The sequence below is a fragment of the Sphaeramia orbicularis genome, chromosome 4, assembly GCF_902148855.1.
Source record: "Sphaeramia orbicularis chromosome 4, fSphaOr1.1, whole genome shotgun sequence".
In the NCBI taxonomy this organism is placed as follows: Eukaryota; Metazoa; Chordata; class Actinopteri; order Kurtiformes; family Apogonidae; genus Sphaeramia; species Sphaeramia orbicularis.
Window position 1 is genome coordinate 53266553 of NC_043960.1, and position 27492 is coordinate 53294044.

At 37.6% G+C, this 27492-nt stretch overlaps 1 protein-coding gene across 1 annotated transcript in view; it reads right to left on the bottom strand.

Annotated features, from left to right (window-relative positions):
* Positions 1–2790: 2790 nt before the first annotated feature.
* LOC115418188 (adhesion G protein-coupled receptor L2-like) overlaps positions 2791–27492 on the bottom strand; it is a 33553-nt gene continuing 8851 nt past the window's right edge. Inside the window, exon 2 of the mRNA XM_030132578.1 lies at positions 2791–3008. Within this exon, the coding sequence (XP_029988438.1) occupies positions 2791–3008 (218 nt within the window). The remainder of the gene's footprint in view (positions 3009–27492) is intronic.

Sequence of the window (27492 nt, forward strand, 5' to 3'; positions counted from 1 at the left end):
ACTGTAGTTTGTTTACATTTTTGTGGAAAGTGCAGATAGAGTTTCAGCGAGGCTCTGTCTTGCTGCCACATCATCTTAAATCACACATGTCATCAGAATGCGCCGATACATCCAGGGACCCTCTGGAGTTAATTGATGATTTGCTTCATTTTTGCAAAAAAATTGATGGATTTAACCAAAAAAATTAGTCCGTGACAAAGTAACAGAAAAATATATAGATAACTAGCATGGCTTTGAGCAAGACGTGCACCATATTTTTGGCCGTGCTTTTCCAAAATTAACCGTGCAAATCACAGGTACATGGCCCGCTGCCTAATACTATGTCCAAAAATGCATATGAGAAATGAACCCGACTCCTCCATGTTCAGTTCAGTGACACTGTTTTGGATTTGGGACCAGGTGGCTCCTGATGGGTCAGTCTGTGTACCTCAGGTGAACCGTTTAGCCTGAATGGGTCTGAGGGTCCAGTGTAATAGGCAGGGCCACGAGCGTGGAGCAGACAGGCAGTCTTATGTGAGTCAGCTGTCTGACTTCATCAAACAGGGCTTGACAATAAACTCCCTGAATACAAGGGCTGCGCTGTTTTATTTCATTATTTTTTTATTTCCCAAGATGGCTCGCCAGAGTTGCTGACAGCCTTGTACTGGCCAATATCTCTGTGTGGCACTCATATGTCATTCCATCAGATGGCATCCCTATGTGACGACTGGTCTGGTGTCTAAGGTCTCATGTCCTGTATAAAGCCCTGTGGGTGGAGTACGTACACCTTGGTACAGGGGTGTTAAACTCATTTCAGTTCAGGGGCCACATACTGCCTAATATGATAAAGTGGGCCAGTAAAATAATATAAATAATAGGATAAGAACTTATAAATAATGTCAACTCCAAAGTTTTCTCTCTGTTTTTGAGTGAAAAAAGTATTCTATTCCATTATGAAAATGTTTACATCTACGAACCGTACTTTAACACAACATGAACAAATATGAACAGTCTGAAAATTCTTCAGAAAAAAGTGCAATGTTAACAATACTATGCCAAAGTTGATCATTTATACGTGTGCATCACAACTTAAAGATTTAGTAACAGGCAAAATATTGTTCAAATTCCACTCACTTCTCCTCAGACATTTCAGATTGTTCATATTTGTTCAGGTTATTCATATTTTTTGTAAAAGGATAGTCTGTAAATGTAACTTTTTTTTCTAACTTTACTTTGTTTTATACTAAAACAAAGGAAAATTTGCAGCTTTCATTATATAGGTTATTATGATAATATTTTACAAGTCTGATCCACTTTAGATTGAATTGACCTAAAATGATTTCAACATCCTTGATTATTAATATCTTCAGTGTAATTTTTGGATTTCACAAATTCATCCTAGGGGCCAGATTAGACCCTTTGGCGGGCCGGTTTTGGCCCCCGGGCCGCATGTTTGACACCTGTGTGGGTAGGTTTGTTTTCCCTCCCTAAATCATCCCTGTTTGAGTGATGGCCAGAGAGTGGCTTTAAAATTCAGGACAAGTCTGTTGTCAGTGATCAATCAGTGGGACTTTAGGAGGTATGCAGCGTCTTAAAGTCAGTCCTGCCAAGAGCCTGCCCCTAATCTGACCGATGGGATTTAGCAAAGACTCAGCGCTAAAGAGCAGGAACTTCAGGTTCAGGGAAATGATGATGATGAGATAATGAGCTTCATTTTGCACTGAACTGCAAAATCTAAGTGCAGTATTTCATGTTAATTAAAACGTAGGTTGAAATGTTCTTAAACTGTGTCCTTTATGTGTATATCCCAGCCTACAGATTGCAAACTGTCCCATAAAAATCAGCCTTTTATATCCATCAGGCTTGAGAGACACTTAAATTGCATATTTTGCAAGGTTATGTATTTAACAGAACAGGTTTCATCAAACAGAATAATCACTTTCTGCAAGCCTGATGAGATTTATAATTTGCGTCTTATAATTTAAGGCTTTTAAGCTTCACACAGTTATTTCTACACCTTCCCAAATACAGTCAAAATGGATCCTCTTCATATCAAATACAAATACTATTTACAGTCCTTTATAATAAACATGTAATGTCAAACAGTATCATGTCCTTTTATACAGACCAGACCAGAGCTGCCATGATTAATGGATTAGACGTCGACGATGGAATGAACGACCAATAGTTTGATAAATGATCATCAGTTTGAGCAGTTTTTCTAAAGGGTGTTTTTGCTACTGTTCAATGTGAAATCATGTCATATCTGACCTGTTTGTTTATGAAAAGGTTAAATATAAATTGCAATGTTTATGTTAAATTGACATTTGGTAGATGTGAATTTATTGTGCTTTGTGACTGCACCGTTTCACCTTAGTTTTATCTTATCTGCTCTTTGTTTGTGTTGCTTTCCATGTCTGCTTCATCTTTCAAGTTTTTAATTTCCTTTCATTCAGGGTCAGTTGTCTTATTATTGGTATTAATATTAATATCTTGAGTGTTGTCAATGGTAACCGGTTACTACTTTGTCTCTTGACAGCACATTTAAATATGGTTTTCTTTTGTGTGAGGGAATCAGTCCCACTCCATTTGTGGCTTTGCTGCTTGGTGGATGAGTTTGAGGACTTTTTTTAACACAGGAAAAAAATAGATGTGAATAGAAAACCAGACAAATCAGACAACTGTCCAGCTCTGGTTGCTCTGGGCAACGACAGTCTGCAGCCACTATTAAGGCTTGTCAGTTATTTTTCTAAGTGTCCTGTTACATTGGCAAAAACACCTTTTTTTTTTTTTGTCTGTGCTGCTGCAGTTTTACCTTTGTGACATAATCTTGTAGGCATCTGGAAGATAGCAGTTGATGTTCTCCATTTGGAAAGGGTCAGCATCGCAAATCTTGTCGTCGGTGCGGCCATAGTTGGCGCTTTCAATCATTATGACATCACTTCCTGGACAGCGCAAATCAATGGGGTAACCCTCACAAGACAGCTCCCTCCGCACTAAGCCAAATGGCAGGGCTGCACGACTGAACCCTGAAGGAGAAGACAGAGAAACAGAGAGAAGGCTTCATCAGTGCAAATCCAAACGAGATGACCACTTAGACCAGGGGTGTCAAACTCATTTTCTTTCAGGTTCCACATCCAGCCCGATTTGACCTCCAGTGGGCCGGACCAGTGAAATAATAACATAACTAGAAGCACTCGGAGAGCGCAGACCTCCGCCAAGGCTGATCAGTGGCCCCCCCCGTGGGCCCCCCCACGCCAAGGAGGTTATGTTTTTGCCAGGGTTTATTTGTTTGTTTGTCTGTTTGTCTGTCCGTTAGTGTGCAACATAACTCAAAAAGTTATGGACAGATTTTGATGAAATTTTCAGGGTTTGTTGGAAATGGGCCCCCCGTGGGCCCCCCCACCCCCGATCCACCAAAATTTAATCATTTCTTCCTTATCCCATTTCCAACAAACCCTGAAAATTTCATCAAAATCTGTCCATAACTTTTTGAGTTATGTTGCACACTAACGGACAGACAGACAGACAAACAAACAAACCCTGGCAAAAACATAACCTCCTTGGCGAAAGTAATAACCTATAAATAATGACAACTCCAAATTTTTGTCTTTGTTTTAGTGGAAAAAAAAAAAAAAAACTCATTAAATTATGAAAATACTTACTTTTATAAACTATCCAAACAAAAAAGATGTAAATAACCTGAAAAAAAGTGAAATTTCTTCAGAAAAATAAGTGCAATTTTAACAATATTCTGCCTCAACTTATCATTTCTACATGTGCATTATGGATTGGATCTACAAAGACACTAAACACTTAGTAACAGGCAGAAAATTGTTAAAATCATTCTTAATTTTGTTTAGATATTTCAGGTTGTTCATATTTGTTCAGGTTATTCACATTTAATTGTTACAGGATAGTTAATGCAAATATTTTCATAATTCAATGTTATTTTTTTTGCACTAAAACAAAGAAAAAATGCAATTCTTAATTCAAGGTTTTTTTTTTACTTAATTGAAGATTTTTTTTTTTTTGCTTTATTCAAGATTTGTTCCTTAATTCAAGCTATTTTTTTTTTTTTTGCTTAATTCAATTCAAGACTGTGGAATTTTTGCACTTTTCAAATTCATCCCACGGGCCAGATTGGAACCTTTGGCGGGCTGCATTTGGCCCCCGGGCTGCATGTTTGACACCTGTGACTTAGATGGACACTAAAACAAGGGATCATAGATGGACGTTCAGGACACAGAGGGGCGGAGTCATCACAGATGGACCGCCCACTACTTTTTGATTCATAACTTTAAACCAGATAAGTTTATGACAAATATTTCATTTTGTAATTGTAATGCCATCTTAAACAGACTCAAAGGGCAACGTTTAGTTTCAAATATTTTTAAAATGAAAATATCCAAAACTACTGCATCACGGATGGACAAAAAAATTAACGTCTAATTTTTGCAAAGTGAAGTTCCTCTGACATTTTCATCCTCAAATGTATTGAGTGTATACCTTAAACCCTCTATTTTACAACCCAATAACTGGTTATAGAGGAAAAAAATATTTGATCAGACCTAAATAGAAAGAGTTTTGACAATTGGCACAAAAGGACCAAAAAAAGTAAATATCAAGTTAAACATTTTTTATTTCAATTAGCAATATCATATATTTTTTTTTTTTTTTTTTTTTACAATATTTACAACATACAATAATATTACCATTATATTCAAATGTATTTGGAACAGATATATTCATTTATTAATTTTAAACACTGTGTTTAGAATATGATTTAAATAATATAATAGTCAAATATCAATGTATTTGAAATAAATGTAATTTATTTATGAAAGTTTATAAAATGAACTCAGAATAATGGCAAAAACTTTGTCACTTTCCAAACATCCAAATTCAATAAAGTAATTACCTACCCAAAAATTTAAATTTGGTGCAGATTATTGTAATTAAATGTTTTTGACCAGATGTTAACGTTTCCTTGACTTCGCCCAGAGGCAGCATCTTTGTAAATGCTCTCTTTGATTTTAATTTTAAGGCTACAGTGATTTAACAACACAAATAATGTTAATGTGTCAATACCGAACTCTAGACCGCTGGACCCACATACATCAGTGTATCGAATAAACATTTCCGATCTCAACTGCACCAGTGAGCTACTGGTCTTTCTGTGTCAACCAGACGCCATAACCGCTCCGGAAAAAAAATCAATAACTGTCATTAAAGTCTGGTTTGTCAGCTAAAATGTGTAGAGCACTGTAACCCTCTGGACTGTCCATGTACTGGCACAACTAGCACAACACTAATAAGGATGTGAGAGTGAAAAACAAAATACATTAGGAATTTTAAAATAAAGAAAAAAGGGTTTTCTACCAGTTTTTATTCTTGTAATATTACTGACCTGTGTTTCATTTAAATATGGGAACACACTGTAATAGAGTTTATGGCTGCAGATACTGACTTCTGGTACTTGCAATGCTCATTTTCTATTCAAAATGGAAAAAAAAAAAGTACAACGAGCATCTGCACAACTGAGTGTAATTTAATCCACTTTTCTGTATTGACAACTGAAGGGAGGGCTATTGGGAGGCTGGGGAAGAAAAAAAAGTTTGGACTGCATGTGTGTATGAGGGAGGGAGAGGGTGTAGGAAAAATAGAAAAGAAATCAATACTGTGGCTTAGTGCTCTGCAAATGTGAACAATGCCAAAAGCCGTACTCAAACTAAAAGTAAATGACATACATACAGTAAGAAGGACCAATCCGAATGCAGGATATTTTGGTCTGGGCTCAGTTCTGCAGCTGTAACATACTATACATTCGAAGAGAGGGACATGGAGCTTAAAAATGCCAGCTGCCCCTGTGTGAACTTTGACTAAACCACCAGTAGTATTGAATAATAACTACATTTTCTGTGCTTCCAGAGGTGATTCTGTCACATCTTAGAGTCTTGTAGGACCTGTGTGTCTGTTACCTGCAGCGATGGCTGAGCTGTTTCTAATGCATTCACTTCCCCTAATGAGGTTTAGTCTAACTGGCCAGTTGGAGGAAAAAAACAAACAAAAACAAATGCTGTAACTACTTTACATGCACTAATTTGTTTGGCACAAGGACAACTAAACCAATCCATAATTGTTGTTTATAACTACAAAGCTTCTTTTCTTTTCACAAGTCATTTGGCGAAATGCTCTTTGTGAGGCGACTGTTTTCTTTAAGGCACTGACTACAGCTCTGCTGAATTGGCCTGGGAAGTCTCTGTTCATTTTACCCTATTGGATGCTTCATCAATTAAGAACCAATACAATTATCTTTGTCTGATTAAACGGTTCGCAACAATGGCAGGGGATTAGGATTCTGTATTGTGCCCCTTGCCAGAAAATGCTACTGTGGTATTTCACAAAGGAAGATAAATGTCACTCTGTATTGCCTGAGCTTCCATTTGTGGCCCAATCAGGTAAAAGTCTCACTAAGGTGGTCAATGAACACTGTAAGCCCAGACTTTGTATTTACTAAACCGCTTTAATTCCAATGTACTTAAATGATTTAAATCTTATGACATTACTATGAAATGTTCAGTATATTCTAATAATTTGTAGACATAGTTGAAAGTACAAAAAGTTTAAGCTGAATGGATTTAAATCCCTAAGTTTTAGTCATGACCACACTTTTTATCTCCGCATTGCATTGTGGGTATTGGGCATGTTGCTGTAAATGTGTTGTCTTTCTGTGCAGGGGTTCAGTGGGGTTGTAGTGTTAGTGTTAATTTGGACTTAATGTGTGTATGTCAGTGTTAATTGGCCTTTTTGTGTTTGCTTTTGTATTTTTGTAGACCTGCACCATGAGTCAGAGCCACAGGCCCAACAATGGATTTACTGTTCAGCTAGAATAGAGAAGTTTCATGTGACGTATGCATACATTAAGTCTTGTTACGCGCGCATATTGGAGGCAGACGTCACGCTGAGTTCGTAGTGTGTTATATGAAAATATGGTGGAATAAAACCCGCACCTGTGGATGGACCTGCTAAACTCCTGTGTGCCGTTTATTCCTTAGCTTTCACCAATTATAAGTTAGGCAGAAAGTCCGCTGGGTTCCATTGGTGGCAGCGGTGGCTCTGTTCTGCCGACCGCTGTTTATAGTTATTACAGCGGTTAGCGTAGCTTCTCAGTTTAGTTAGCCTGCGTGCCTGTTGTGCTTAGTGGCATGGAAAAAAAGAATTGTCATCATGTGGTACGGTGATGAAGACCCCTTTAAACCTACCAGGAGGACTTCCCCTGACCTATCACCCTATGGAGACAGAGTGATTGTGGATCTACCACAATCACTCAGGCGACACCAGTGAGTTCAGCGGGGAGCTGGTGACAATACTCCCCACCCGTCTGTGACAGTCTGCTTTTCTACTATGGGACAGCCTTCCTGATGCGGTCAAGTCAAATTATGTGGCCGTGAAAGAGAAGATGGGATCGGCTTTGGACAGAGACAGTTAATGGTTCATTTTAGAGCTAACATATCGGCTCGTTCACGAGTTCTGGGGGAGAGCCTGGAGGTGTACGCGGCTGATGGGAGCCGGCTGGTAGCTGGTACTCGTGTTTTTGCCACCGAGTTGTGCGCGCAACTTAATGACGTCACTGTTATTAGTAAACATTGAAACTCATCTATAGTTCTTGTTCTATGTAAATCTTTAAGTTTTGCCAAATTAAAAGCACTTCCTGTACTGGCAAATTACACTGAGCTAACTTCCTGCCCAACATTCATCCATGCTATAATATATTAAGTTGAATAATTACACAAAGTCATTTATATTGCAAAAGATTTTAATTTAAATTTTTTGGAATTGAGTCCAATGAACTGATGATATCAAGTCTAATGATAATACAAAGCAACTAACACTGCAACAAATTTTAAGTTAAATTAACTTGGCATTTAGTGCATTGTACTTAAAATAGCAATTCCATTCAAATCAAGTATTTAAGTTTAATACGCTCAAGTTTTCAGTACTCATTACTTACTTTTTTAAGGCAACGAGTTACCTCAGATTTTTGAAGTAAACTCAACCTATCCGGTCATAACAAATATCTCCGTGTAGAGGAGGGAAGCTGCCCTGTCCTATCTAAGACACCTTTTGGTGAGTATGCACTCACCAGGGAGTGATTTTTTTTTTCTGCTGTTGCTCTTTCTGACAGAAAACTTTCTCATGTGACCAATAGGCATGAAAAAGTAAAGGCTTTCAAATATGATAGGTCTCAGCCATATTTCATTTTTGCAGCCCTTTTCTCTCTAGAGTCAAAAGAAACGCTTAAGGTGATAAACAATTTATCAGAGATGTTGGCTCGTGAGAAAAAGCCCAAGTGGAAAAAAAAAAAAAATGAAAACATGGCATGTTAGGAGCAGAACTTGACAACCAATTTTGAGTTCTTGTCAATGCACTTCAGTGGAACGCCATCAGAAGTCGGCTACGCAATGTGTAGTAACAGTAAAAATCTATGTAAAGCATCAGTCAATGTCACATTACAATTTTTAAGTCATGATACGAAAATAGCAGATGTACCATATAAGGGAGATGCATCAATTGCTTTTCGTTCAACGGCTGTCAAGTCCAAAGACAGCCTTTAAATTGGCCACATATGCTGAACCGGAAATATTTAAACACTTGATAAAATATGCAAGTTAAATAACTGACACAGATAGCAATGCATGAGCTGAACACATGCTCTGCTAAACCCTATATGTAATAAAGTATGTCATGCATGTAATAACCCCCCACAAATATACAATAGCTCTAATATCCGCATATGAAATTTAACACGTCTTTCCCTGGTAAGTTGGACACAATGGTCTGTTTTCTAGTTGGTCTATAGAAGTCACACAGACTTTACATGGATCAGCTGTGCTGCAGTCATGTAAGGATAGGTGGGCTACACAGTCCACACTGGCCTGTTTTGTGGTTAGGGGTGTTAGAAAATATCGGTTCTGCAATATATCGCAATATTTCATTTCACGATACTGTATCGATATTAAAAAGTACTGTATTGATATTTTAGGTGTTGATTCAAATGGAGATATGGCGGAGATTCATTTTTGTTTTTGTTTTTCTTTATTGTTTATATCTAATTTATAATTATTTAACACTGTTTCATTAAATAATGGTTATTGAAGCATCCTAAAAGCACTTTTTCCTGTCTGAGAGGCAGATGTTAGTTCCTTTGTTGGGACTGTACAAAAATAACGCTATAATTTAAGTTTTTAACCTAGGAAGATTTTGTGATATTGCATTAGATCCTTTTCTGATCAAATTAAAATGTGTTTATCTGTACATATTTCTGGTGTAATCCAATTCTTCCAGGAAAAATCAAAACCAATAAAAAAAAAATTGCCTTTTTAACAGTATCCTGATATGTCGTGATATAGGTCTTGTGATTCTAGTATTGTGATTTTTATCGTATCGCTAGATTCTTGCCAATACACAGCCCTATTTGTGGTTAGAACTGATCTGGTTCTTTGGCCATATGCAGTAAGAAACAAGGTTATTATCGTTTACAAAAACTAACGAAATGATGAAAACTAGAATTGAAAAAACATTTTCGTTTAACTGAAATAAATAAAACTATAATTAAAAGAAAAAACGATCACTAACTGAAACTGTATTGTGTGATTACAAAACTAACTAAAACGTATTTTAAAAAAATGGAATAAAATTCCTTTCACTTTCGTCCTTTGTCAAAGTCGGATTGATATGAAATCGATTTATTTCCCTAGAGCAATTTTAACTGCTGGCACCATATGATATTTAACAGTCCGTCACTTCTCGTTACTTGTGGTTTAGAGTCGTCTTCTCGTCCCCACTCTACCTGGAAACATGGAGATTTAAGTTGGGAGAAAGCAGCAGAGTCCTGTCTGGGATTTATTTGAATTCTATGGTGAAGGAGATAAAAGATACAAAAAAAAAAACTAAAACTAAACTAAAATTAAGCATTTAGAGAATAACAAAAGCTAATAAAAACTAGCAAACCTGCTCTAAATACTAATTAAAACTAATTGAATTAGAGAAAAAAAGTCAAAACTAAATAAAACTAAACTACTATGAAAAATCCAAAACTATTATAACCTTGGTAAGAAAGACCTCTGAGCTTGATCTTCAAGCATGCAGCAAACGTGCTGTTGCCCAGTGTGTCCCAGGAACACTGTTGAACACCTTAAATCACTCTGCAGAACCTTTACAATCTCCTCCTCTGGTTTTATGATTTACAACCGATGCAGTCTCTCTGCTTAAGCAGGGAAAACGGCGCTGAAGCAACAACACGGAGATAAATGTGTGTTGGAGAATGCTGAGAGACTCCTACTGAAATACACCGGCAACTCTCAGCGCAGGCCACCATAATAACCACACATTTTTCATGTTCAAATCTCTGCAAATCAGACAAAATTGCTGTGCCTTAAGCGCACTTTATTTGCCAGCTGGGTTTGTGCACCATAGACCAGAAGTACAGTCGTAAACAACCTCCCAAAGCCTCTCTCCATTGATTATGCCCAAGGCTGAACTACTTTCTCGCCCGGGTGTCAGATGGTATTTTTTGGTATAGAGGATATGAGTGACACAAACTCTAATCAATATGGGGACACCCAATAGCCCAGCGAGCAATTTCAGCTTTAACAGATGAAGGTTCTTATTCTAATTTCAACAATTAGACCAGCTGCGTGCTGTTGAACATTCTGATGTTTTCACCAATTAATGTTTTTCTTTTTTTTTTTTCTCAATTTTTTTTTATTGTGTTTCAACCAGGTTATAATAGTTTTGGATTTTTCATTATAGTTTAGTTTCATTTTGTTTTGACTTTTTTTTCTCTAATTCAGTTAGTTTTAATTCGTTTTAGAGCAGGTTTGCTAGTTTTTATTAGTTTTGTTATTACCTCGCCAAGGAGGTTATGTTTTTGCCAGGGTTTGTCTGTCTGTTTGTTTGTCTGTCCGTTAGTGTGTAACATAACTCAAAAAGTTATGGACAGATTTGGATGAAATTTTCAGGGTTTGTTGGAAATGGGATAAGAAGAAATGATTAAATTTTGGTGGTGATCGGGGGTGGGGGGACCCACGGGGGGGGGGGGGGCACTGATCAGCCTTGGCGGAGGTCTGCGCTCTCCGAGTCCTTCTAGTTTTCTTTTTTAGTTTTACTTTTTTAATATCTTTTATTTTCTTTGCCGTCGTATTCAAATAAATCCCAGACAGGACTCTGCTGCTTTCTCCCAACTTTAGTCTCCATGTCTCCAGGTAGAGTGGGGACGAAAAGACGACTCTAAATGACAAGTGACGAGAAGTGACGGACCGTTAAATATCATATGTAAGTAAGTAAGTCAGTAAGTAAGTACATTTTATTTATAGAGCACTTTTCACAGACAGTCACAAAGTGCTTTATCAAGTCAAATCAGAATCAAATCAAGTTTACAGAGACCCAACAGAATCACCCAGGAGCAAACACTTGTGATTGGTGACAGTGAGGGTGCCAGCAGCTAAAATTGCTTGAGGGAAATAAATCGATTTCAATCTGACATTGACAAAGACGAAAACTAAGGGAATTTTATCCATAATTTTTATCCGTTTTAGATAGTCTTGTAAGCACATAATACAGTTTCAGTTAGTTATCATTTTTTTCTTTTAAATATAGTTTTATTTATTTCAGTTAACAAAAATGTTTTTTTCAATTCTAGTTTTTGTCATTTTGTTAGTTTTTGTTAACGATAATGACTTCGGTTTCAACAAGAATCAACTTCTAAGAAATATCACTACACAGAATTTCACTCAGGAATAATTATAGTCACCTTAATTTGCAGGTTTGGATTAAAATAAATGAATAAATAAAGTTTTTATAAATAAATATTTAGTGTGAAGGTATTCCATTCGATTCAACACAGTCAGATACTACATTTTCATTTTGTGGTTTTTCTATCAGAAAAAAACGTCATCTCAAACCCACTACCAACTGCAGGGACCACCGTGGACACATTGCCAGCTGGGACAGGCTCCAGTAGCCCGGAAACCCTCTCGAACGTTAAGAAGTTCTGAAAATGAATGACTGATGAATCTCAATCCAGAAATAAACACGAACTCTGACCGTAGATTTGGGCTCGGTGATGTCACAGTTTTAGACTGTGATCAGTTTTAATTCGTCAGTGCTTTTTAGTAGGGGTGTAAGAAAATATCACTTTTGCAATATATCGCAAATATTTCATTTCACAATACTGTATCGATATTAAAAAGTACCGTACTGATATTTTTAGGTATTTATTCAAATGCAGATATGGTGGAGGTTCATTTTTGTTTTTCTTTCTTGTTTATATTTTAATTAGTATTTAACACTCTTTTATTAAATAATGTAAGTTCCTTTGTTGGGATTGCCACAAAATAATGTTATGATGTTAGTTATGAACTAATAGAATATGAACATTTGAGCAGGATCTTAAACTGTAATGTCTGTAAAACATAATTTAAATTTGAATACAGGAACATTTTGTAATATAGCATTAGATCCTGTAATGATCAAATAAAATGTGTTTAGTATTTGTGCATATTGTGGTGTAATTCCATTCTTCCAGGAAATAATCTTTTAAAAATGAAACAAAACCACTAAAAAAAAAAAATGGCCTTTTTCACAGTATTGTGATATATCGTATCATGATCCTAGTATTGTGATTTGTATCGTATTGCCAGATTCTTGCCAACACACCTTTACCTCTTAGGGGATTTTCACAGAGCGTACTCGGGTCCGTATCCGAGTACGCTGGACCCCAAAGTCCGCTTAATTGTGTCCATGTGAATGCCAACCGTTCTGTGCTCGAGTACCGTACCCGAGTCCAGTTGAGAAGGTAGTCCTGGGTCTGGATCACCACTCGATAACGGAAGTGGGTTAATCACCACGAGACCATAGACGGCGCTCCGGTTGTCTCCTGAAAAAGCTTCAGATCCACACGGCCTTATCACCGAAACACTTTGTCATATATCAGGGACAACAAAGGTCGCTCTGCTTCACTTTGCCTCAAACAGGATAACAGACAGGTAAGGGTTTATCTTTCTCTGACTTCCATGTTTGTTGGATAGCGACAGAATTCCGTCCACACTGCCACCTACTGTTTGGGCCCTGGAACACCCATTCGTACTTGAGCACGGGCCGCGGTATGCGCGTGTGAACACATTTGCAGGAAGGTGTGAACATATCCAAGTACGGTACAGATTTGAGTACGCTGTGTGAAAACACCCTGATTTGTCTTCTTCAGAGGGGTTGTACATATTGTCATTAAAAACTAAAAAATAAATAGTGCTGTCGAGACTTTCCTACTCAGCTAGTGTTTGCTTTAACCCTTTCATCCTACAGCTGTTCTCTTATATATTCATGGATTTTGTTGTTTTAGTTTCATATTAACTAACACAGTGGACGCTCATGCGCCATCCCATACACGACATTGAAAACATTACTGTAACTTTGCTGTTTTTGATAAACCCGATCTAATATGTTCGAGTGTAAATCAATTCCTTGTTATTGTTATTAGACTGTATAACAACAAGTTTTGTTTTGTTTTTGTTTTTTTTTGCATATTATGTCCATGAAGTGAGTAATGACTAGTATTAGAGTACACTACAAAAAACAAAGTTAAGGATTTTTCTTTTTTTTTTTGTCTTTTTTTGTCATTTTTGCCATTTGTAAATAAACTATGGTCATTAAAAAAATGTGTTTCAATTCAATTCACACACAAAAAAGTAAAAAGGGTTGTGGAAGAATCCCAACTGAAAAAAATAGCCAAAAATTCAAAATATCCCTAACTTTTTGTTTGTAGTGTATGTTAAAATGTGAGAAAACATCAAATTAGCAACATTTACTGTTTTTTATGTCATAGTTTTCACACAGTATATCAGTAAATACATGTTTCTTTGCTTCAAAATTAAACACATGGTGTCCAGCTTGGTGGACATTTTTGCAACACCATGAAAAATAGCTTCATAAAAAAAATTTAATCGCATTGTTTTTTTAATGCCCAAAGAGGAATAAAGAAAAAAATCTTGATTAATGTTCTCATAATTCATGCATGAAAGGGTTAAATGACTTTTAAGTTAGGATATTTTACAAATGGTACTGCACTAACTTATGGTTCAACCTTGGGATTAATAAAGTATCTATCTATCTATCTATCTATCTATCTATCTATCTATCTATCTATCTATCTATCTATCTATCTATCTATCTATCTATCTATCTATCTATCTATCTATCCATCCATCCATCCATCCATCCATCCATCCATCCATCCATCCATCCATCCATCCATCCATCCATCCATCCATCCATCCATCCATTTATATATCTAATTTATGGGCTTATAATATCGATGTTGCTAGTACAAGTCACTATGGTAGTGAAGTTATTTCAGTCAATACTTTGGTGTCTGTCTTCACTAAATTGCTGACAAACAATGATCATAAATCTGTACAGTAATCTGTATTTGGGTCCGGGTTCTGAACTCCATCCTACTTTGAGTCTGATTTACACAGATGCTTCGGAGTTACGTTAGTGTGAAACGTGTTCATTCATTATCAATGTCTGGCAAGACAAATTAGGCCGCCACAGGCTAGGTAATTAATGGAAACACTGCAGCGTCACAGATGTGTTGACTCATATTTACTTTGTGTAGACATTGTCAAAGTTTTGTAATAATGCTGGTCAAAAATGATGTGAAAATACAAAATTCCAGGTCAGAAAAAAGCATTCATAGAAACTGAGCCTCAAAAACCATTGATTCCGATCATGGATCGTGGTTCTCCTTGAAATGATTGTCATACATTTTTTTTTTTTTTTTTTTTTTGGTCAGGCTACCCAGATTGCCCCAAATTTGCTGTAACCACTCAACCGTAACTAATCTACTTAACCTTCAGATGGAGCTTTCAGTAGTGTTACAAATACACGTTCACTAGTACACAATTACTCAAGTACAAATGAATTTGAAAATAACATTGACTGCACCACACTGCCCAATCGAAATCCAATCCTAATATCATTTTGGTGTTTTACTGTTGCTTTCTTTATATTATATAATACAGAGTTTATGCACCTACTTCAAATAAATCCTCCTTCTCTGTTTTCATACAGATAATATAAAGACACCCAAACATCATCGATAATATTCTGGCACAACAATGCAGCGCAATTACAAGAGAATAATATGATCAAACTGAATCTACCATAAATGAGATCCAGTGGCTGCATCACTGTCTCCCTAAACTAAATAATTTCATTATTCAATGAGCCAGAAAAATAATTATGATTTTAGTTGGGAAAGCTTAGCATAATTATTTTCTGTAACCACGATATGAAAGTTATTTACTTTTCATATAGTACGAGTAAACACAGAGTATTTTTATATAGTGTGTATTTACTGGTGCAGCTTATAGAACTTGTTGCTATATTTTGATATTTACCTTACATTTGGGATGAGGTTGTTGAATCAACAAATCATCAGTGCAACACAACACAAACCACTACTGCTAAGGCACAAAAATACATGACTGCAACCACAAATCTATGTATCTTTTTTTTTTCCCACTTTCGATTGTCAGAAAACACACACATACTCACACTGTTCACACTCACAGGAAACTTAGCACCTTTCTCTTCACAGGTACCACTCACTTCAGACACCTCCTCAAAATATGAGATGTTAAATTATACTAGCTTTGATGTGTTCTCTGCTGTAAAGCACTCAGACCTGAAAAAGGCAGAGCAAAAATGTTTCTGTAAAGATAGACACCTGTCAGTCAAACACCCAAAAGGAGAACGTTTATATTTTGTGCACTAATTAACTAACATGAAGTGAAGTAACAAGCCACAGTCAATAAAATATTGTGTGAAAAGCCTAATCCTGTGACCATAGCAACATGTTGCAGCAGCAGAGACGTAACCGGCTCGATCCTATGCCTTGTTGACAGTCTTCCTCATCAGGCATTCTGGTCAGCCACCACTAAAAACAGCATTCAGTTCCTCTCATCAGCTATGTTGCAAACATCAAATGCAGCTCTGATCAGTGTCACTGCACAACAGCATGCACTCATCTGAGACTCTAGCTGGTTTCCACTGCATGGACACATTTTACTGTAAATTTCACCACATTCGATGAAAATTAAAACCAGCTGCTTGTTTAGTGGTCGAAAATACATATAACCACTCAGCCTTTTAACATATGCTCCATCCATGCTAGTAATTGATTTTGACCAGAGACCAAGGCCTCTATTTCCATGGGTTATAGCACTTTATTACACAAATGAAGAACCTCCTTTTAAAGCTGGCATTTATGGTCCTGTATAACCTTTGTGATGATGTTAGGTCAATAGACAGAAGAAGTAGCCTATATAAATAATGTAAGGGAGGGGTTGAGGCTGTGGTGGGTGTGGGGTATTGTGTGTAGAGTCTTTTTTTTTTTGCCACATATAAGCCAAATCAATTGGAAAGTGACCATCTGGAGGGATATGAGTGTCACTGAGGCAGAGGTAATGAACAAAATGTTCTCCTATTTCACAGAAACTGATAGTCATTAGGATCTACATCAGCCATGTAGTCCCATGAAGGTAGATATTACGTCAAACGTGGTAATATCTACGCTGAGGGACTGCAGGACATGTTACAGAGCAGAGTGCAAGTGCAGACTCTGAAAGAGATGAGTTTTTTAGGGCTTTTTTTTCTGAAACTCCCTTGTTTGATAAAAGAAATAATGTTACTATTGCCCAGTGCTGAATACGAGGCATAAATGACAGGGGAACTATTCTGCTTTTCATCAGGCCTATCATGCATTCAGTCACCGGTTTTCATATTAAAATGTCCCTTTGTAACTTTAGTTACACATGCTTCCAGGGTAAGTCCAGGGGCAAAGCAGTGGCTGATCAAATGCCTATTCAGAAACTTGCTTCTGCCATCATTGTGGCCAGAGGACAAAGGAGGTCTCCAGATTATTTGATGTGAAACCAGATAATTTTTCTGTCCAGAGCCAATGGGAGGTGTGACGGGGACGCTCCCAATGCTTGTCATCTACTGTTAACGCAACCCTTTGATTTCCTGATGAGACTAAACAGCTGCTTGTAAATGAGCTATAGCATCTCCAACCCGGCCGGCCATTATTCTGAACTCCTGAGCCGACAAGGTAGCTTGCTGGGGGGATTTGGGGTGAAAGAAAAGTGTGGCCTATAGCATTAGCTTGGAGCCACAGGAAGCGCAGCTTGAGTCTCCGAGGTTCTGCCACACCACCACACCTCTTCCCCCACATTTCTCTCTTTGGTACAAGCAAAGGAAGTCTGTGAGCGAAAAGAAACCTTTAAGTCAAGACTCTTCCCACAGTGCTGATTCTATAATCCAGAGATATCCTTTACAACAGCATGTATTCTTAAGAAGTCAGGTCCACACAGGGGAGGAGAATAAAGAAAATATTGCATATATCGTGCTAACAGCAGGGTATGAGGTAGACTGCTGACTCTGTGTGGCCATTGTAAGAGAAGAATTACACCACTGGTTGACAGATATTAACATCTTTTGAATTTTCATTCATCTCAAGACTACGCCTGTGTATTTTATGTAGTATATTTTAATTTACGAAGCAATTTCAGGGACCATTCCTTCTTATTTCTGTTCACTGTTAACCTGGAATCATGGAAGTTACAATCTCTGCTCAATGGACACTTTGAAACTGTTCCAAAGATAAGGACCGAATCAAGAAGAAATCTTTTCGGTTTTCAGCTCCTGATGCCAGAAACAAGCTTCAGTCTGAGCTCCATCAACAAACACTGATTCCTTTCAGCACTTTTAGAGTGAGAGTGAATCCTTGAAATCAAGGCTGTCAGTTTCTAAATGTTTAGATTGATGTTTTGTGTGTGTGTCTGTGTGTGTGTGTCTGTGTGTGTGTGTGTGTGTGCAAATGCTTTTACGACTGTATTGCTGCTGGTCTCCCTTGAAAAAAGGATAATGGATAATGGATAAATAAAAGTCAATAAAAATAAAAAACAATAATAAATTCTAATTAAAATAATAATAATAAATGGGGGGGGTTCTTCTTGGTGTTGTATGAAGATGATGTCACTTTTGGGCATGGCTGACAGAAAAAGACAGTCACTGATGTTGAGGTTTCGTCTCCCTCTGTAATTCAGCCCACAGCATCTGTAGATTATTAAATGCTGTGACAACTGACGCTGAAGCTATGACTTATGTGGCAAGAATTCACTCCCACATCTTTTCTTAAGAATTTAAAATGTATTGTTGGGCTGAAAAAAAAAAAAAATCAAAAGTTCTTGTGATGTAAAATCCTAAACTAAAACTCTATAATATTATGTTACACCGAAACATGTGGGATACTAGTTAATGTTGGAGCTTTGAAATCTTTTTGAAGACTACAGGAAAGAAAGAGAGAGAGAGAGAAGAGAGAGAGAAAGAGAAATGATATTGGGAGAAGAGGAGGAGGCAAAGAGCAGCAGGGGAATGAGCATTCCAACCTCATTTGTATTCTCCACCATCCAATTCACTCCAGTTCATTTACATCTCTGCTACTTCCATAGCAACAGCAGGGGGGCTATCAGGAGCATCTTTGATATAGGTACATGACTCTGAAAAGATCTTGTCATTTCTCTTTGAATAGAAACCATAAAAAGGTTTTTTTTTTTCCCCCTTTCCTTTTAGTGTTAAGGTAGGCTTCTTAAACCAGAAATTTACCCTGTCAGACACATTGTTTTTCTTTTCTTTTGCGTCTTCTCTGTTCCTCAGATCCAACCAGCATTTACAGACATGTAAGCCAGCACAGGAAATGCCATCAATGCACACAGAAATATGATCCTGTATCTCGGTATTTGACGGTTTTACTGTATTGAGACAAAATACTGGACACAATGAGAGCCCGGAAATCAATACTTAAATTTTTTTTTTTTTTTTCTGTTACATTTCATAAGAATTTGAACAGATTCGAGGCATCAAGTGTTGCTGCCAGACAAAATAAAAATGCACCGCACCAGCAGGAAAACACAGCCTCATCAAATTCCACGTACACTTGTATGTAAATCAACCTTTAGGCCTAATTAAGCTCTATGGGGCTCATCAAGGTCATAAATGCCCTTTTTTCATAATGCATTATTGACTTCACATCATCTGCACATGTCGGCTGACTGCACTCGCACAAGCACACAATGTCATCTCACTGTCTAATATCGGATAGCCCTGGGGCCAGGCAGAGGGTGTGTGTGTGTGTGTGTGTTTTTTATGTGTGTCCATGAGAATGGGGAGTGCTTTTTAGGTCACACACACACACAAAAAAAAAGCAAGGACATCTTCTTGTAATGAAATGGCTGCTACGACCATCAAATGGCAAATTCTGTCCCATGGTCCTTAACAAATGATCACTGGCAGATTTGAGCCTTAAATTACCTTTACCTTTTGAGATTATCTGAGGTAGGTCAGGGCTTTTTGTCAATGTTAATATAAGACCGGTAAGGTAAATGTGTGATTTTTAGAGGAATCTGGAAGTGAAAATCCTTCAATAACTACACCAAATTGAGAAATTATACAGAATGGATGAATTTCATTATTGTGGGTCTGCGATTCCAGCTGGTGTATTAAACTTAAAGTGAACTGGCTGCACTATGCATGCTTCTCTTTGAGTCATTTCTCATGAGGAGTGACAGGGAAGTTTCTGCTGAGAGTCATGGCGGCCTTTGGTGACATTAGGCACCGTGGACCTCATTACTTTGTCTGATCAGCGACAATATTTCCAACAATATCAAATTATCCATTTTAACCGTGATAAGGCTGTGAGAAACACATTCACACTATTTATGAAAGACCTTTCAGGTTGGATTTACTATGTGTTTCTCAGGTCTTCTTCTGGTCTGTATCATTTCCACAGTTTCCATTACAAATGATAAAATAGACTCGGATACATTGGGCAGCCTAGACTTCCTTCTCTGCTCCAATGAAGCGTTTGATGCTCCTCGATTCAATAAGGAAGCATTTCCCAATGGGTCACTATGGCAGCACACACAAATGAGAAGGGTCCATCTTCTTGGTTTGCATTCCCCGTGTGCACTTCCTCAAGCAGACCACAGCGGTGGTTCCCCTTCCCGAGACCAGGATCTCATGTGTATGCATTTGTGCCACATTATTCAGCTAGTGCTTCAACTGACCCCCACCTGGCATTGAAATTCCCTGACCAACCTGGTAGTCATGCCCTGATGACATGACTGCTGCCTCTTACTGAATCCTTTATGCATCTATCTATCTATCTATCTATCTATCTATCTATCTATCTATCTATCTATCTATCTATCTATCTATCTATCTATCTATCTATCTAGTGATGGGAAGTCCGATTCTTTTTTCTAACTCAATTCTTTCAGTTCGTTCATCTGTTGTGAATTGATTCTGAATCGATTCATTTGATTCACCAATTTGAAAAAAATAAAAATAACACCACTTGACAAACAGAAGTGGAAATAGATAGAACCCTTAATATCTGTCGTTCCTGTCCATCTATGACTAATGTAATTAGAAAATGACAAACTTAATAAAGATTTTCCACTAGTATATCAACGTAGTAATACTGTCAATAGTTAATTATATTTAGTGCGATTTGGTCTTTGTATGTATGTATGTATCTATCTATCTATCTATCTATCTATCTATCTATCTATCTATCTATCTATCTATCTATCTATCTATCTATTGTCTTTGGTGAAGGAGGTTCCTACAGTTCAAGGATTCCATCTTCCAATAGTGACAGTGAAAGCAGGCCAGGCTCAAATTGAATTTTACTCTTGTTTCAATTCATCAAGGATTTATTGGCTGCTATTCATTATAATCCAGAGGCTGAATATTATCTTGATGACCTTCCTACTCATATGTGTTTTTCCCTCCAGTGAACTGATTGTTACAGTATTAAAAAAGAAGGTTCTAAGTCCCCCCCCCCCCCTTTTTTTTTATTGGAAACCTTCAGTTTTTGATTAACCTCATTTGAATGAAGTCCACAGACTAAGCCTGCTTCCTAACATTCTCACCATCTCCATCTGTCTCTAGCCCTCACACTGTCACAGCAGGGACACTTTGAAGTTCTCATTTAAGGATTTATCAGATGTCTCTCATGCTTATCAGCCTTAATTATTGCTTGTTGGCTATTTAAAAAATAATTTGGGGACATTTGGGGGGTATGTGTGTTATGGAAATTAGGTTACAAGAGCAACTATTAAGCAAGAGGCAACGGTCCAGCTGAGATGAGTCAGTATGATAAAAGACACTCTTACATTGTAAGAGGGGTTTAAAAGACTTATTCCAATTGTCATTTCAATGTTTTCACAGGCAATGTCTTTTTTATGACTATTTTCCTTGTCCCATTATTTACTTTAGGGCAGTGCTTGGGAAAACAGGCCCAGGCTCTTGACATATGGACACACTCAGAGGTCATAAAGACATGCAAGGTCAAAAGTCAAGTCACAGTAATTTGTTGGAGCACAAATGGCCTGAATTGACATTTTATGTTTGACAGCAAGTGAACAAGCACTTTAGGACCTTTTTATTTTTATATTAAATAATGTGCTAAAATACAAATATATATATATATATATATATATATATATATATATATATATATATATATATATATAAGACAATGATCTAAAACAATGTTATATTATAAAGTGAACATATTTTTGCAGTCTGCCACTGTTCAAGTAGGTTTTGGTCAAGTCATTATGACAAAAGAGCTACAAGGACTTTAAATAAAAGGCAAAAAATACTGAATGTACCTGTGAAACTATGTAATTTAACAAGCTTCATAAACGGGCACTCAGAGTACCTTCAAAAGGCCCTGCTCCTAAATCCTTTATATTTATGGGTGTAGTTTCACCACCTCTCGTTTACAGGAGCCTCCTCAGGATTTATAGCTGCTCTAAATCAGGACTGAAAGCAAGAGGACAAAAAGGATTCCACTAAGGGCAAGCAGGAATATCTCGTACCCAGCTCTCAACGGTGAACTGTAAAATCAGTGAAATCAAAAGCCTTTGGATATCATGTTCTCTAAAGAAAATCTATCATTACATGTTCTGTGATCAGTTTTCATTGCGTGACATCCAGACCAGAACCACACTTTGCTGTGCTTCGATGTGCATGCCTTTGTAAGGCATCGTCAAAATCAAAGGTGATTACATACCTTTGAACACCTGCAGATTGTTGTTGTTTATGTTAGGTATTCCAACCAATATGGAAAAGGAAACTCACAGGTATGAGCTAGCGCTTTCATAATAGTAGTTCTTGTGCAACCACTTGAATGCATTCATCTCTTAGTTGTTCTCGTTGCTAAAATCAAAAGAGCAAATTGCTCACATTGATAAATACATGTAATTTACTGTATGAAGGTAAACTACATGACTTGCTCAGTAGCAGTTGCACTTCCATCATAGCCTTATTCATAACAGTCTGTAAAGCTTTGCAAGAAGTCAGTATTGCAATAGTGCACTACATGTGACCCGATCACTGCTGTCAAATCACCTAAGAAGTCCATAATGTACCAGCAGCCAATAGGGAATTGAGTTACATTTGCCCTTTGACCTGCCAAGTTGGTTCATTTGTCTGGCATGAGGTGCACATGCTGGTTTCCGTTTGAAATGACATCTATGGAGGATAATCAAAAACATTCTCCTCGTCCGCCCCTTCCAGACAGCACTTCATCAGCAATCCTTGCATGAGGTCTGTCTGCAGTCCTTGATGTCCACTACACAGGCTCTAGCAACATGAAAATATTAAAGAATTAAAGCGGCTGTGCTATTTCTGTTATCAAAAGTGTAGCTTTAGGTATTTTTCTCAATAGGCATCCCTTTTTGCAGCGTATACCATGGCCTGCCAAATCAAATCCGTGCAACCGACACAAGTGAGAGTCCCTCTTTTATTCTGCGACAAGACACAGATATATAACACAGTGGCAAAGAAAAACACAAGTTTTAAAACAAAAGCAGAACTCTGACAAATTGAAGCCTGCTTATACCAATATGCCCACATACTGCTTGTCACATCTTCCATGGCCAGATCAGAGGCAACCAACAAAAGCACAAAACAATAAATGTTCCATGAATAATAGGTCTTTGGTTATAGACCACTGCACTGGAGATTGATAAGTCATATGTGTTTGCCCTTATTTTGGATTCATAGAGGAGACTGGATGTCTTATCAGAGTGTGTTTTTAGATTGTCTGGGATATACTTGTTAGAGACCCACATGATTCTGCCTAGGCAAGAACAAAGTAAGGCAAACCATGACGATAAAGCACAAGGCAGATGGGGACATGTGGGTAGATGACTAATCCAGTGTGCCTGAGATTCCACCTTGCAAAAGACTCATGGGACCCATGTGAATGCCCATTATCCGCAAAGATCAGCACTGACAATGATTGGAGAAGGTACATTTCACAGTCAGACTGAGGCTCTGTCATGCTAAACCACTCTCTTCAAGAAGTCTGAAACCCAATTAAGGGGCATGTTACAGGCTGAGCTGTTGCAGAACGCAGTCCTGTTGTTTTTATACATGAAGGCGGCCAGGCCTACGACTTAATCAAGCAAATGGCCTCATCTTCCAAAAGAAGTAAAGAGAAACAAGGAGGAAAAAATACCTTGAGATAAGTGAGAAGTTAAGGCATACAGAGCTTCATAAAATACAATGTGCACCGTCCCTGCCATAAAAGACAGATGAAGGAAAGTAACATGAGTTGAAACAAGGCATGTGTCTCCTGTCTAAACCACTGCATCGGTGTCATGGCCGAGATCTCAGCATGAGTTATGGACAGCGACAGCAGACAACAAACTAATGATGCTTCCCAAGGTTATCTCTGCATAAATAACCATTAAGAAGGATGCTGATGCAGCAATCCAAACCCTTAGACGTCCAATATAGGCCACTAGAATGGCATTAAAAACCCTGTGGCAAGGGCAGTGAGTTAATAATCACCGGTTTTTCATACATTTTGGGTTTGTGTAACATCTTCTAGCTGCATCTGGAGCCAGGTGAGCATCACATCTCTGTTTGAGGTGAGGCAGAGGACGGCGGCAAGATGTCAAAGCTCTGCCATGCTCTTGCATGACAAACACCAACCTGGAGCCAGCTGTGACAAAGCTCTAATCCAGAAAATCCCTCCTTCCTTTGCTGAAAGGCCTAATGAGGATTTGAAGTGCTCAGCAGGGAGGAGACCCAGGGGATGTGGTTACACCTTGCCACTGCTTGCTCTCCCAGTCATTGTCTCCTTATCTCCTTATTGGCCAAGCCTGGCTGGCGATGAAAGAGACATGACAGCACGGTGGGCCTTCGTACACAGGCCCCACGCCTGCCTGGCTCCACGGGAAGCCAGGTTCCACAGTCTGCCGCAAACAACCAGAATGACATCAAGTGGGAGGTAGAAAGACAAAACCAACACAAGTTGTTGACTAAGGACACATGAGACAAAGGGGAACTCACCCCTTTGGCTTTAAATATTCTAAAGCTGTTTCCCATATGAAGCTGAAAACTGTAAAAGTACCATAATCTTTTAATAGTATAATTACCAAAGAAATTATTTTTTTCTATTTACAAATAAGCTATGGGTCGGATTTTTCAAAGCCTTAAATCCCACATTAAGAAGTAAGGGAACAGGAGCACGGCAACACAACAGGAAATACTTTTGTATAAACACAAACACTGTCACAACTTATTCTACTGCCACTGGTCACACATTTCTATTTATTAGGTAGTGTTTCATTGTTTTCTTTTTCTTCTCAAGATGACATGAATGAGTAATCTGATGAGAAAGAGGCCCCTAGTGGAATAAATGATGCAGTGTCTTCATTAACGATAGGTTTATGAAGTCTGGATTTACACTCACATCAACAGATTTGCTAAAGGTTTTATTTCAGTGTAGTTTACAAAGATAAGAGAGGACCGTTCTATAGCCAGTTGAAACCCCGCTCATAGTTCACTAAAGGACAAGTGGCCTTATTGAAATCATATAAATATATTTTCATGGTGACAAAAACCCTCAGTCCGGTGCAGATAGGTGGTGACATTACGCCTGGTAGATGCTGGATCCTTTTCTTGTAGCTTCTGTTTCACATTAAGCCCTGAGCTTTTACCTCCAGTAATTACATTTCAGCACACCTTGATTGTCTATTTCATTCTATTCAGTATAAGATGAAGGCTTAAAGTCTCTACTCATTCCTTTTTCACGTCGTACAAAAAGAGGACTTTTAAAGGTGCCTTTCCCTGTTGCCCTTGAGAAATCTCAAGTACTTCAAACATTTCAAGCTTCGAGAGGAAACAATAATGTGGTTTCAGGGTGTTATGGAGGGAACAAAAAGTGTCTCTGACAGACTTGTTCGTGCAAGTTCTGCCACTGAAAAGCTTTTATATCATGGTATTCTCTTTACATAGCCGTTACCATACTGACATACCAACCCCAAGCCCCTGAGCAATTTAAAGAAAACAACCGCAATCAGTGTTACATAAAACACACATGACCTACTTTGCAGTTATTTATGATCATGGTCACTTTTGAATTATGCATTTTCTGCAGAGATTGCCACCAATGACAAATAATAATTTCTGAAAAGCAATCACTATGCTGATTCAGTGATGATATTCAATATTTTTTCTGGTCAGTGTTTCAAATGCCGATCACTAGAGAAGAACCTGCTCCAATATGATGAGAGACATTATAGAAATGTAGCCCAGATCAATTTTCTACCAGTAAACATATTCCTGGCTCTCTAACATGCTACAAACCCGGCCATCCCTGGCTCTTGACACAGAATACTCTGCTCTGCTCTCTAATTCCACCTCATCGCAATTCTAACAGTCTTCGGAAAAGCCTTTGAAGAGAGCACGCGGCTGAGCTAGGTGTGAATTGTTATTCTGTCACTGATACAGACAAATCCTTTCAACCTCACCAGACTTGACTAAATTATTTTGGAAGACACGTGAGTCAATATAGGCATGTGTTACAGAAGAAAAAAACTCAGCACTTTTTTTTCCCCCCAGAAATAAATTACTTCAGAAATTACATCTTCACCTTACTGCAGCTACGTTTCTATGGTGACACTCACGCAGGACGCCGATAGGACAAAGGAAATAACCTGCAGCTTAAAGAAGAACATTGTGAATGATGGGTGTAAACTCAAGTTAAGGTAAACAAAGGATGCCAAGGATAAGTATGTAGTAAATGGGACAGAGAAAGATGTTGCTATTATCTGAGCTATCTTGACCTAATACAGAATATTCAGTAATGTAAAAAAAAAAAAAAAAACGGCACAAAAAATGTATTGGAATATTGGCTACAACCTTGCTTTGGCACGCATGATTTTATTCATAACTGCCCAAAGCTTTGCAAAGCATTAAAAAATGAATAAATAATAAAATAAAATAGAAATAAAAATAAAAATGATAAATAAAAAAATATTTCTGAGAGGGATACACAGTTCAGTGGTAAGAGCAGCAAAGAATTTAGCTTATTTAGTGCTTTCATACAAAATGTAATCACACTATAGGCATGTAAGGAAGACGAAAGTTTTACAAATTGAGCTGAATCAAATTCAGTAATTTTTAATACTGATCATAAGCTCATATAAATACTGACTCTTTCGTGTCACAATGAGAAGGTTGGATATTAACACATTCTCAAAAATAACTAAATAGTCAGCCTATAAATCAGGGGTGTCAAACTCATTTTAGTTCAGGTGCCACATTCAGCCCAATCTGATCTCCAGTGGGCCGGACCAGTAAAATAATAACAGTGAAAGAAGTAAAACAATAATATGATCAGGTTTACATCTACAAAGTTTCCTTAAAATCTGAATAACATGAACAACTTGAATTGTCTTAAGAAAAACAAGTGCACTTTAAACAATATTCTGCCTCAGTTTATCAGTTTATCATTTACACATGTGCATTACGATCGCACAAAACATTTAGAACAGGCAGAATATTGGTAAATTGCATTTACTTTTCTTAAGACATTTCCGTTTGTTCATATTTGTTCAAGTTAGTCACATTTTTTTGTAAAAGTATAGTTTGGTAATGTAAACATTTTCATGTGATTTTACTTTTTTATACCAAAAAAGCAAACAGAAAATTTGGGGTTGTCATTATTTATAGGTTATGATAATATTTACTGGTTCTGACCCATTTGAAACCTAATTGGACTGTATGTGTCTGTATGTGGAACCTGAATTAAAATGATTTTGACACCATTGATTGTTAATACCTTCAGAATAATTTTTGCATTTCACTAATTCATCCCGCGGGGCAGATTGGACCCTTTGGTGGGCCGGATTTGGCCCTGGGCCGTATGTTTGACACCTGTGCTCTAGATAGTGTTCTCCACTTTTAGAAGTGTGGTTTGGTATAGTTTTACTAACTAGTCACTTAAGGTACAGTTGCCAGTGGAAAAAGCTTAGGATCAGTAAAACAGCTGACAAGTACATGAAGTATCAAAACAAAAAT